This window comes from Gouania willdenowi, chromosome 15 (assembly GCF_900634775.1).
Source record: "Gouania willdenowi chromosome 15, fGouWil2.1, whole genome shotgun sequence".
NCBI lineage: Eukaryota > Metazoa > Chordata > Actinopteri > Blenniiformes > Gobiesocidae > Gouania > Gouania willdenowi.
In genome coordinates, this window is record NC_041058.1 from 26,398,239 (window position 1) to 26,412,282 (window position 14,044).

General features: G+C 38.9%; 1 protein-coding gene across 1 annotated transcript in view; it reads right to left on the minus strand.

The window, feature by feature from the left end:
* Positions 1–1,981: 1,981 nt before the first annotated feature.
* The window catches only part of kndc1 (kinase non-catalytic C-lobe domain containing 1), a 39,400-nt gene continuing 27,337 nt past the window's right edge, over positions 1,982–14,044 (minus strand). Inside the window, exons 3-15 of the mRNA XM_028469006.1 lie at positions 13,389–13,482; positions 13,214–13,311; positions 12,958–13,142; positions 9,931–10,041; positions 9,679–9,826; positions 8,414–8,557; positions 8,074–8,280; positions 7,377–7,459; positions 6,040–6,154; positions 3,951–4,073; positions 3,699–3,758; positions 3,192–3,349; positions 1,982–2,267 (exon numbers count right to left, since the gene is read on the minus strand). Coding sequence (XP_028324807.1) covers positions 2,039–2,267; positions 3,192–3,349; positions 3,699–3,758; positions 3,951–4,073; positions 6,040–6,154; positions 7,377–7,459; positions 8,074–8,280; positions 8,414–8,557; positions 9,679–9,826; positions 9,931–10,041; positions 12,958–13,142; positions 13,214–13,311; positions 13,389–13,482 — 1,755 coding nt within the window. The 3' untranslated portion in view covers positions 1,982–2,038. The remainder of the gene's footprint in view (positions 2,268–3,191; positions 3,350–3,698; positions 3,759–3,950; positions 4,074–6,039; positions 6,155–7,376; positions 7,460–8,073; positions 8,281–8,413; positions 8,558–9,678; positions 9,827–9,930; positions 10,042–12,957; positions 13,143–13,213; positions 13,312–13,388; positions 13,483–14,044) is intronic.

Sequence of the window (14,044 nt, forward strand, 5' to 3'; positions counted from 1 at the left end):
TCCTGAACGAGGTTTACACGGTATATTGTCGGCGATAACACAGAACACCACACATGAGAACTGTTTTCACCTTTATTTTGATTTAGTTTTGAAGCAGCAGCTTGACAATAACACACGGTTTCAGTTTGGACCACGGAGCATAACAGAGATAGAAACTAATCACCGGTAAAAAGCCCAGTAAACCTCTGGAAAACAATCACCAGTAATAAATATTATCTCCCTGGTAAAGATAGTAGCTCTAACAACAGGTAAAATGATAAACTGGTGATATTACAGCCTGTGAATGCAGTACAGGGATGCATTTACTCCACCTCCAGGTCCTAGTGCCAGCCGACCAGTGAAGCCTGTTCTGTTTACCAAGGTCCGTGTGTGTTTAATAAGTCTGTGTGTGTTTGTTTGAAAGTTTGCATGTTAATGCCTCTGTCCATCCACTCTTTTCATTATATCCATGTCTTTAAAGGCTCATTAAATAGTCTAGGCTGGAGTCCGGGCCAACGGATTATGTCGCACATGCGCAAAACATTTCAAATAAACTTAAAGCCGCTTTAACCAAGTGTTTACAATAAAGGAATTATCTAATTCGGAATTAGAAATGGAATAAACCAGCCACCTAATTTGGAATTAACTTTAATTCAGAATTAAATTACATTTAGGAATTATGTGTTTACAAGATCAGGTTAAAGAGGAATTAACTTTTATTCCGCTTTAAAGAGGAATTAAAGCTCCCATGTAAACATGGCCAATGTTAAGCTTATGCAACAGTACTGGCTCAGGCCTTATTCTGCCCTCAGACCTGCCTTATTATAATTATTATTTTTCTATAACACATAATGACTCTCAAGGGGCTTGAAACATTCTACTGAGTGCTGTTGGATGGAGATCAGACGACTGTGGAGGAGTTTGAGATGATTTAAATTCATTGACATCGGGCATCATCCTTGTAGAAGTAGTCAGAAGAGGAATCCACTGAGTTTAACGACACTAATCAGCTGACTGTGGTCATAGCTATTACTCTCAGAATCATTTGGGGCCTAAAGAGAAACATACCTCTACCATTAGCCTGTGGAGCCATTTTTTGTTGTTTAAAACTAATTATGAAATGTTGCAGGAGATGCCCTGACTCATCAGAAAAAAAACAATTGTTTTGCTAATCTTCTGTGGTCCAGTTTTTGGTGATCCAGTGAAAACTCTAGTCACAGGTTTCTGACAGGTCTGTGACCCCCATGTGTCAGGCTTTCACAGTCAGAAATGGCAGAACTTGTTGGATGTACAGTATGTGAATAGCTATTCCAGTCATGGTTCTCTGACCGCTCGATTAATCTTAAAAGGTGATTGCAGGTAAAAAGAAACAATCAAACAGTTTGAGCCTGACTGTCGCCAACCGCCTTTGAAAGACACTTCAATGACCTTTGGCCACCATTATAATTTCAGCTGACCGTTTTCACCTTTACCACATGCCTCGTCACATGATGCATGATTGGCTGATCAGCTATTGCTTTAAGAACCAGCTCATTATACCACAAAAAGCTAAGGGCACATTCATACAGGCCAGTCTTTCTTAGAGTGTTTTACCTGCTCTAGGACACAACTGTAGTCTAGATTGCATCAGGTAAGAAAATTCTACTTTAATAGTTTCGAAGCTGATGGAGAGGCTGCAGCGTAAGTACAGGAAGAATAACACCATAAAACATTAAAAACAGTTCATTGAAGATGTGAAGCAATGAAGAGGGGCAAACGTGTGATTTTTTTGTCAAAACTAAACAGAAAAACACTGTTGTATCATGTTTAGCGAGCAGTAGATGCTGCACAGTTCTCCCCGATCTCTACCAATTGCAGAGAGAACAAATTGCGACAAGACTTTGTCGCAATTTGTGATGCGTGGGATGCCCTGAAAATTTGTTGAAATGACCCTTCAATAAATTATAGACTTTTCACAGAGTTGACATATGCTAATGTTTGGACACAATAAAATACAACACAAAAAAAAAAAACTGTATTTTGTCCTTTTTCTCTGAGCTAAGAGGTGTGACTGAGGGTCTCACTGAACGGTTGCCTTAACCCTCTTCAGCATGTCCTGAATCCTCCGTGTTTGACGTTCGCTGGACTGCTGAAAGCTGGGGTTGTTGTCAGATGATAAACGACGAAGGTCGGACGTTGCGTGTCGGATGATACGGCAGCGAAGGTAGGCCTGCAGTTCCCAGATTGGGCTGTAAGAGTAGGTGACCTCTTGGAAAGCGTGGACCTGACTCACAACCTTGGCTATGCTCCTAGAGATGAGGACAGGGGTCATAATAACAAACAATAACACAGAACAAAGACACAGTGGCTTCAGTGTCATCATATTTTCAGCTTCAGAGTTGTGAAACAATCTAAATCCATGGTCACCAGCTGCTTTACTCAGATCCCTCAGCATCGGATCAAATCCCACCACATCTCAGCATCTGGCCTGAGACCCCTGTTCAAATCCAGCACCATTCCACAGGCGCCATCTGCTGCTACAACGGCACCCCTGCTGACACCTCATATCTAACAGCTGTGCTGTTACCAGCCAATCGTCACTTGTTGTGACCCCAGCATCTGGTCAGCCATATTGGATGAAAGGTAAGGACACAGGAAAATTGCTCCTCTTAGGGAATTGTCCAACTTAGTCACAGGCGAATGCACTGAGTGAAGAGCGTGAGCTCATTTTGAGGTAATTGCTTACATTTTGTGTCATTACAGAGTTTGGCACAGGGATGATTTTACTGGCTCTGCTCATGATTACACAACACAACTCCACAATGGGGACTAAAATGCAGAGATACAATTGTTAAGGAAAAGGATTGAGAACAAACTATTTTTCTTTAGAGCCATGCTCGCTGTTCAACACTTATTTTTATTGTTATAGATGTGTTTTTAAAAGACAGACTACAGAACAAAAAGGCTCATATTTCAACACTATGTCATACTGCCAGCAAATATTTAAATATTTTACAAACCTAGAAGTCGGGGTTTGTATACTAATCCCGGAAACCACCATCGTGATGTATTTTTATTATTTTTATAATATATATGTTCACTACCTCACAGAAACTAAGTAGTTAAAAAGCCTGGACAATGTGTTTAAAGAGGGCTTTTTTTAATGTTTAATGAAATGACTGGACGTCATAAACATCAATGAGAGAATTTACTCAGCTATAACTGAAGATTACCTGAGTTTGGCCCACTTGTACGCCCCGGTCGTGAGTGTAAAAGCTCCGATCTCCAGCTGCTGCACATGCATAGCCAGGATGTGTGCTGCAGGCAAAGTGGGTCTATTCCTAACGTGCTCACCCCTCATCAGACACACGTCATCGTTCTTCAGAAAAACCTGTGGAGGGACTCCGTTATCCAGAAATGCAGAGCGGAACATAAACTTCAGATATTATAATTATCAATGCCACCGTGTTTCATGTAATGCAGGGATTTATCTGATATTTAAAGATGAGTTTCATACTTCAAAGTCTTTAGATTATTATTTTCCTCAGTTATCCCATCTTTCACTGATGTGTCATATAGCTAACTTAGGTTCAGGAGGTTAAGAAGGAGACCCAGGTGTAAGCTCAGAGCATGTGAGCCCAGCGCTTGAAGCTATTTTTGTATTGATTTGTTTGCCCTGCAGCCGAGCCCCACGTGTTCATCCGTGCCTCCAGCCAAATACTGCATTCACACAAACCCACCTGCACAGCTCGAAGCTCCTCCAGGATGTCGCACACCTTAGAAGGCACGTGTTTCCAGGCCTGTCGGCAAAACAAAACTGTTGTTTTGTTATATCAAACAAAAGTAGACAAGTGACACTGAGATGTGTTTTTAGAATCAGTTTAATCTACCGGTAATTCAATTTAAGCAGATTTTTTCACATTGAAATGAAATAAACAACAAACAATCCCTGTTAAACATTTAATGTGAGGGAATCTGACAGAAAGCCTTACCGGTAATTGCCTAACAATCACGTTTTCCAGCCCTCCGAGGACCTGCATGGCTGTAGCAAAGTCCCTCCACTCATAACAGTGCTTTCCTATCCACAGATACTTGGTCAGCAAGGCAACTTGTGACTGCAGGGGAACAACAGGGGAAGAGCATGTATGTTGGAAAGATGCATGAACATTAAAAGGAAAGTTGGACATTTAAAGTGAGAATGGGGTCAAAAACATACGATATATTAAAGTTTTATCAAGAGTTGTAGTATAACATGAGAAATGTGCATCTTTTTCTTGCTACTGTCAACCAAGAGCTTATTTTGTGCCGGATCCTGTCGGAGCAAGATCCGGCACCTCCAAGATTTTGTCCGGCACTTATTTGATTGGATCCAGCACCTCATTTTTTAAAAATTTTTTTTTAGCACCTCATTTGCTTTTAGGTGTTTTGATTAAATTTTGAAGTATTCTTTTTGGACAGCTGTGTCTTTTATTGAGTTAAAATCACTAGAAATGTCATTGTACACACTAAACTGAATGTACAAACTGAGAAAGTCAAGCCACGCCCGCCCAAGCTACGTCTAAAGTGTGATTTTGTTTCTCTGTCACCTTGGAAGACGGTAGAAAATGGCAGGAAAAAAAAGGCAGTTGGATTTAAAGAGCTTTTTTAAGTCAATAAGTGAAGCTGAAGCTGAGCCTGAGGCAAAGAAGGCTACATTTGTTTCTGTGGAAATCGCGAAGCTGCAGCAGCAGTTAGTGTAGCGAGTAGCAGCACCTGTAGCGATGATGCTAATGCTGGAGAACCTACCTCCAACAGAGAGGACACAGGAGGAAAACTATCCAGTGGACATGATGAGGACTCAGAGAGAAGAGAAGGAGACAATGTTGAAAGTTCTGATATGGACATTGAGATGGGAGGTTTGGACAGAGGCTCAGTTCAAAGCTACTCTTGGCTTATGAGAGACAAGGCAGGCGACGGCTGTAAAAAAGTTGAGGATACAAAGTTCTCCATGGCTGTTTTGGACAAATAAAAGGTAAGCACATGTTTTATTTTCATGTTCTGCTGGGCTGCTGATTCATTAGAGTAGTTATGGCCTTATGGGTGTACCTTTGTGATGAGTTGTTGAAACATGGTAGATTTTCACAGCCGTCACTCAGTGTGAGAGAGATGTGCTCAGTAACGGGCGATTGTCTGTGCTTCCTTAACACTGATTCATTATTCTTTTAATAAACATTCAGGGTCATTGGTTGTTTGTGCTCACGTGATATTATTGGCCCATTTAGTTAGTGAAAGGCGCTTTTACAAAATGTATTCCATGACATTTTTGTCTCTCTCTTACTGCCGGAACAACACGCAACCAGTGTTCTGAGACCTGATGATTTCTAAATGAAGCACTGTGTCTACCCACATATCAAAGCCAGGCCTGTTGAATGAACTGGATGTCAACCAGTTGAGCTCTGTCAAAACACTGACAGGTTAATAGAAATATATATATTTTTAAATATTTGTGTCTTTGACAATGTTTTTCTCTTTAGATTCTGATGTGCTGACTCCCTCTACCCTGTAGTTGATTCTGTCTAGTAGATGCAACAGAGGCATGTTGGTGCCCCCACAGGTAAGCAGAGGAAGTTTGTGTGTAGACCATAAATTGTTCATATACTGTGTGCAATTTTTTTTCACAGGATGCCATGATATGTGTGGTTCGAGTTTGGATTGGCATCAAATGTCAGTCTAGCAGTAGCAGTTTCAGTAGCACTTTATATATAATAATAATAATAATAATAATAATAATAATAATAATAATAATAATAATAATAATAATAATAATAATAATAAATTGAATTATTATATTTTTTTTGTCCTTTGTATAAAATGTACCACATTGTCTTGTGAAATCAGTGTATTGTCCCACCACTATAATGTAATTATTTCATTATAAATTTTGCATGTTTTTCTTGGACACACAGAAACATGACCTATTATCATATATTTTCAATAGAAACTGAAATGAGGAATTAAAGAGTTTTCAAACTCTAGGGAGTCTAGTGCCCCCCTTACCCATTCAACCCCTGGTTTTCATCATTGTCACCTATAGGCTCTCACCTTGACAGAGTCACAGATGACAATTTCCTTGGAGATCCAGTTAGAGACTCTGTCAGCGTATGAGAGGAGCTGTTGAAGGCGCCCCTCTTTGCCCTTGTTCACTTGCTCACTGCTCCTATAGTATTGGGACACACTGTGACACTTTCCTTTAAGAGGGAAGGGAGGATAAGATTAAGTATACTAAAAGGTTAAACATATCAGGAAGATGAACCAGAATAATTAAACAATATTACATTTCAATACACGTCACGGGCTGCTTTAAAATAGTTCATCATAACCATTCATTGTGAATTTCTTCATCCTTCTGCCTTTGCATCACTTGAAGGATGATCAAATTGTGCTGACTGGATAGAACAAGAATCTATCAGACAAAATAAGGAATAAAAGAAACTAATAATAAAACCCCAAAAACAGACATATAGGAATAATGTTTCAGTTTTATCAGGTCACAACTAATGTGGGTCAGTTTGTGGACTCTAACCCTATTTTCTAACTGGAGAAGCAGTAACTTAGTTGTGCACCCTTTAGTAATATCTTATGGTAATTCATGGGCCTCAACTTATGGCTCGCAGACCACCAGAGGTTCCAGAAACCCGACTTTTTGAGAAATAATGAATTTCCAATAACCATTCAACAAAAGTTTGCTAATAGAGAGGGGAGATACTGCCGAAGGGGAACGCTTCATCTGAATGTACAGTAGCTCATACTACCCTGAAGAGTCAATGTATCACAGGAGAAGGTGTAAACCTGAAAAGTGCTACTCGTCCGCAGATATTCAAAATACATTATGAGAGAAGTGTTTTGGAGAAATATGCAAACAACATTGGACCATAGCTCTTTTTTAACTAGGTAACCACGTAATATTTGGAATTAATACAAATGCTGTATCAATATGTGTAGTTTGTGATAATTATCTGTGATGTCAAAATGTACCAAAATGCTTTTCTTTTTTCTTCTTTTCTCTTGTTGATGTCTTATGTTTTTAATAATAAATTAATATTGGGGAGGCGCCTATAAGCTTTCTTGCTCAAGTAAACTAAACTAAACTCTAATGTTATATAACCTAATAATAAAGATAATATAAGTCACACAACTTAGCTTGAAAATGGTTGCATTCTATCTGGCACTGCTAACATGCTTTGGAGAATGCATATCATGAAAACCTAATTACTTCTATATAATCAAACAGTTCGATATTCAAAAAGTGTTCTCAATGTGACGGGCAAACCTTGTTTGAACTGCAGCCTTTGTAAATATAACACTTTGCTACACATTTTTTTTTAATTTTGCATCATAAAGAAAAGATTTAAGTTCTATTAGGGGAGCACTATACTCACCTAATGTCAGTCAATAAGGTGTCCTTCCCTCCTTGTGTCCTGGAGTTAAGAAAATGTACGGGATGGCATCCTTGAAACATTTCCTGCGTGACACAAGCAGTGTTGGGTAAGTTACTCTAAGCTTGTAATATATTTATATCACGAGTTACTGGGAAAAAAAACTTAATATATTTGTATTACTATATTCCAGTTTTTTTTAAATGTAACTGAGTTACACTACTTTGAGTTACTTTTGGTCCAGAACACTAATTACATCACAATGATAGCGTTCAAACAATATTGGTCAAAGTTTCAAATACTTCTGCTGTTTCAGGAGCAGAAAGCTCTTTTTCGTTCCCCATAAGTTATATTTAACTATAATGATCTTTTTTTTTTTCTCAAATACTTGAAAACAGTGAGAAAACAAAGCAAATATGCACTTTCATTAAATATGCATGTAACTTGAGTTACTTTAATGGTAACTAGTAATATATTACCACTTTTCACTTTTGTAATGAGTTACACTACTGAGTTACTTCAAAAAGGAATATATTACTTTAATATTTTACAAAAATAAATAGTTTCTCCCAACACTGGACACAAGTGGTAAAAATAAAAAAAATAAAAATAAAAACCCAACTATAAAACAAGTGGTCTCACTCAGAGTATTTGTGGAGTGTTGTCTCCCTCTAGTGGTTTAAAGGTGAACATTACAAACCTGCTGCAGGAGGGTGAGCTGCTGTGCCACCTGCTGTGAGCTGTATTCACTCTGACTGAAGGGGATCTGCTCCTCACTTTGCAGGCAAACATTTGACAGGTCATCTACCAGAGACCCATAGCAAGGCTTAGGCAGGGCTGCAGCAATGGAGTATTCCTTGTCTTTAGGGAGGGAACTAGAGGGCTCCACCACCCCAGAGATTTTCCACTAAACAACAGAGAAAGATGATTGGAGTCTAATAATACTACACTTTTCTCACGCTACTGTTAGTTCTAGTCTAGTTAGAGCACAGAGAAATAAATATTTCATTCAAACTTAATGTAAGTCAAAATGTGAGGACCTTTTTGCCCAGATCTTCAGTAGATGTGCACAAACACAAATTCTCGTCGTCTTCGTCAAAGTCGAGAAGGCTCCCTTTGGCAGGACTCTGAGAGCTGTGGAGCGCAGCCAGAAGGACCTCACCTTGGCTGTGCATGGGTATCACCTAATGATCCAGACATGAATCATCAGAATATAATGTAACAATTGCCTTATGCATAGAAAAATAACATTCAACCATTCTATTTTTAGTTTCAATAAGCCTATAGCCATTTACATAGAGGAACTACCTGCAGCAAGGAGATGATGCTGCTCCCACAGGAAAGAAAGTTTGTGTGGACCATGAACAGTCCATGGTGTAGTAGACTAGGGGTGTGCCAAAATATTGATACGATGATATATTTCAAAGTTTCGTCTTGCGATACATTATCGATTCACTGGCGCCAAATATCTTTTTTTTTCCTCTTTTTTTAATTGCAACATACAATACATGATGAAAACCATATGTATACATTATATACAGTATACATGAAACAGAGATAATTCAGTACATACACAGAACAATGAGACAACAGGTGAGGAATGAATATTTACAAATTTACTGTGTGTGTGTGTGTGTGTGTGTGTGTGTGTGTGTGTGTGTGTGTGTGTGTGTGTGTGTGTGTGTGTGTGTGTGTGTGTGTGTGTGTGTGTGTGTGTGGTGTGTGTGTGCGCATGTGTGTGAAATTGATATATCATATTGCGAGGTACCTGGCGATACCCAGCCCTATAGTAGACTGTGTGGATTTATTTTAATGGATATCATGATGATGAGGACCATATATTAGCTGTGTGCTTATATATTCAGAGTAGCATGAATTGCCAGCCTAACAGTGGCACTTAAAGTTTTTGCACATTAAAAAGAAAACGTCGTATTTCATATGTTTATTTTATCTTTATTAACAGTTTGAAACTTGTAAAACAGCTCATAGAGAGTTCAAAGTCAACTAATCCAAATGAATAATTATAATTTTGTCGTTTTACCTTTCCAAAACCTTTTATCTCATTGAAAACCAATGCTGTGTATCGTATCATGAACTCAGTGTATCCTCCCACGCCTACTGACTACCCGCTCTTGTGTTTGTCTTGCTCTGAGTGTTGGGAAAAGGTCAAACTCGCTGTAACGATAGTAATGATTTGATGAAATGTTTTATAAATCAATTATTACCCACATTATACTGCTTTATGTTGTTACTTTGAGGACATGAACAAACATTTCCTTCAGAAATTCATTAATTAATGGATTACCTCAGTACGAAGGAAAGTTTCCAACAACTCCACCAAGTTGGACTTCGGCGTAAAGTCCACTGATCTGCAGTGTGTTATCCACAAGTGGAGCAGATCCAGACTGCGATGGAAGATCTTTTCACTGTCTGCTGACATGTCAGGACCTTCTCTGTCACCAAAAATCAATGCAATAAAGCCTAAAACTATGTGACACTGTGCTCTGCGTTAAGCAGACTCTTAGTAGTTCTTTCTTCATAATGACAAATCTCGTACCTTGAGGCGTTAATGAATTTCTCCGTAATGAACTGAAGTAACTCTTCAGCAGTGCAGAGGAAACGATAAGTGTACAGAAACTGCTGGATGTAGCCCTCTAAAACAGCTCGTCTGTGTGAGAGAGAAAAGAATCATGCAATCAAGCAACAAATCTAAAGGTGGAAAAACTATTCTAACAAAACACAAAAATGTTTTGTACTTTTTTTAAGAAAATATCCCTAAACGCCCCTCTAAGATCCTTATTGGTTGATACACAGCCATGTGAAGTAGTTTTCCGATACAGAATGTATTTGCTCTTATATAAACTTAACAGAGTCCTTTTCCACAGCCTTTAAAACAAAAACAATTCAGCCTGAGGCTGCAGAAGCAGAACTAGTTATAAATTGTCTTTTTGTGGCATTGTTGTTATTGTTGCCTGCACCAACCATTGCAAACAAGACACAGAAAATAAAACTATGGGGAGTCATAGCTGTAGTGTTGGGTCCTTTTTTAAAGGAGGTCTGCAATCCTGTTCAGAAACACTTAATGTTTAATACAACCCAAGAGACAACAAGTCTCCAACTCATGATCCCAAGCCTGCAAAAATAAACTACATCTTCCATGCCTGTTACTTAAAACTATGAATAAATGAACGCAAAAATATCTAACTCACTCAGACTTTTGGAGAAGACCACATACAGTACATACTTGAACATAAAAATGTTTACTTCCAGTGTGTACTCATATTATAATAATGTCTAATACTTTCCTTTTATTAAAACTCTTAAAGCAGCATAGAGCAGGCTTAAAGAAATATAAAAAACCCCAATAATTTTAAGACTTTTAATGCTAATGGGAGTTCAAAACCAAAAATAATGAGTCCACACACATTTCTCCCTATTGCTTTGAACAGACTTTGTGATGTATTTTTGTTCTGCAATTCTGGGCCCAAATTTCATACAAAGTTCTGCAGACGTGACTTCAAATGACACTGATGCATGTTCTCGATAGCTTAGAGACTTTGCCAGAAATACATAAGTAGAAGAAAAAGAAGGCTTAGAGACTGAAAGAAGACAAGCACGGTGAAACAAACTACTGTTTAGTTTCGCGGAGGCATGCGCAGAGGTCTTGGTATATATATTTTTGTCCCAGTCAAACCCGTACCTGACAGAGCAAACCCAACAGACAATCAGATATTTATATCTGAGCTCGATCTGAAACCAACAGTTACAACCTATTTTTTCCTCATACAAATGACATGATTACTTTTGTTTTCTTGTTAAGCCCGTTTTTATTAAGAAAGTGTCTTTTCGTACAGTTGCCGTACGGACAACCCCCGGTGCTATTGGTATGTTTACCGAAGTACACGTACGTCTTAGGTTATAACCCTATATCGCAACAATTTTTAGGGTTAGGGTTACGGTTAGGGTTAGGTTTTGTCACATGACCTAAACTAGCCAATGACTGACCTATCACGTGACCTAAACTGGCCAATGAGGGGCGCTGCGTACGGATAGAATGTCGGTATATTGATATTCAACAGATCAGGCACGGGGCAAAAAGCGAACGTCCAACGCAAACATCCGAGCAGTGAGTGCAAGAGACTCAGTGGATCTATTTACATAATTCACACATAAAAAAGAAGGATATTCCATGTTCTTGTGCAGAAAAAGGGTTGATTCAATGGTGGATGGCTTCAAAGCAGTCCTCCTCTGCCTGCAGCGCTAAAGCAGAGCTCACTGCTACTGCTGCTACATTTTCTATCCTTTAACATAGACTATCAGCATTAAATAATGTAATGCAAAATTAAAGATAAGGAAAACACAGTACATTGCATTTGCATCAGATGGGGGATTCATTCTGAGAGTATCAATATATTATGTATTTAGAAAAAGGAACAAAAAGAATCAGACCCCTTTACCAGCTGCATTTCTGTAAAAAAAAAATCTGACCAATCCCTGCCATTGGCTCCAAATGGAAAGAACCAATCCGATGCCTTCATATCTTGTTCTGCCACTCTGATAATCCCTATCCCTGCATGCACACTCATGGCGGGAAACTGTTCCCAGGAATATTGAGCACAAATGAGGCATCTGAAGGGCCTTAAAAGTGATGCGGAGGTTACTGTCTTTGTGTTGGACAGCTAAATATTTGTTTTGCTTTGGGGGGATTCGTTGTTTTCATGACAAATGCATCCAAAGACAAGCCTGGAATCCATCCTAATATCATTCTATGTTGAATACAGGCGATTAGTCTGGAAGCACGCAGAATAACCAATCAAATGATGGGCGGACCTGACGACAATAGCACAACAAGCTTAGAAATGTTTCTCTAAATAGAACTGTCAGTGGAAAATGGCGTGCAGTACGGTATAGACTTACGGTTTTAAAGCCTCTTATTGTCATGGTTTCAACAATATATCCAGCGCAGCTCTGAGCATCTTCTCCGTGGCGGGTGCCATGTTTGTTTGGACACAGCTTGGCGCTAGAGATATGACGTTTTTTCTGTATGGCTCTGATTGGCTCAGGCCGAGGAAGTGAGCAGAAACGGCCTCGGTAAGGTAATTACCTACTTTCTTACAAAAAGTAAGGAAGTGGGTGTGGCTTATCACCAAACTATCCAAAGACACACTCCCACAGCAACAAGCATCTAGGGGTGTATCTTTGGACTGAGCCCTGAAGGCAGTATACAGGATGAGGGGGTAGAGCTTAGAGCAGGTCTTGCTAGCTCAAATCATGCCAGCTATCCAACATTGCTGACTGTACATCAAAAGCAGTAGTAAGTAACTGTTAACAAGCATAATTATCTCACCCGAATCTCGTTTCCTCAATTTGTGTGAAACGACTTGCAATAACATTCAGAAATTCAGTGTTTTCAAGACGTCAGAGCTAATAGCTAATGCTGTGAGTCCTTCACAAATAAGGTTTATAGACACATCAAAGCACAAGGCTCAACCTATTATGGCTTCCATATAGTTTTATTTAATAAAAGCACACTCAATTTAACTAAATGATATACTGTTTAAAATATAAACCCTTTAAGTGTCACCTGGCATAGAGGTAGGCCATGAGGTCCAGAGGTGATCCACTCTGTAGGGTGCTTTTCCCTTTGCTAATACTAAAGCTTAAAAGAGTTGTTTCCTCAGAGGGCTGATGATCCAAAGAGCCAAATCTGCAAACAGCCAGCGAGGGCAGCAACGACACCTCAACACCCCACTGGTCCATGCTCAGGATCTAAAAATGAACAGAAAAGGAAGTTGAGCTTGACTGAAAAATGAAACCTTGGTGATGGGAACTTTAAATACCTGCAGATATTTCTTCATGCAGACCAGGAAGAGAACCTTTGATTTGAGCTCTTCAAGTTGCAACTTCAGTTTGGAAAGCATCAGTGTTTTGTCGCTCCCTTTAGGTGACAGTGAAAAGGCGTTTCATTCTGCACAGGGAACCTTGAACACTCTTTTCTGAGTTGCCATAACCTACCATTCTTTATCTTCTCCTGCTGAATCAGCTTTTTGTAGAAGTTTCTTGTTTTCTTTAAATTCCTTGTTTCAATTGTCAGCTGCTGCTGAAGTTCCTGTTCATAAGAAAATACAAAATCAGGCCTGAAAACTGCGGCACATGCTTTTCAGTGAGTAGTTTTTTTTCCTCCTCTTGTTATCAAACCAGCATCACACAAACAAAGTACAAGGAGAGAAAAGTTACAGCTGAACATCAAAGGCCATCAAACAGTCAAAAAACAAAGGAGTCTCTCTAATATTTGTTCACTAAGGATAATAGCTTCCAATGTTGATGGCTAAATGATGTTTTAATATTCGGAGCTAGTTACATCAATCAATCATTCATTCAATCAATCAATCAATCAATCAATCAATGTTTATTTATAAAAATCACTTTTCATACAATTAGATGCAGCTCAAAGTTCTTTTACATCGTTTAAAATACACCCACCCCATACAAACCCCATAAATGCCATCCCCTGCCACTTTTTACGGGAAAAAGCAGGTGTAGAAAACAAGACGATATTCAGAGCTAGTTTGGAGGGAATGACATGGTAATTATTGACCACATTTTCTTGTTCTATACATCCTCAAGCCAAATCACACTTCATTAACTCACTCAGTGCCATTGATGAGATA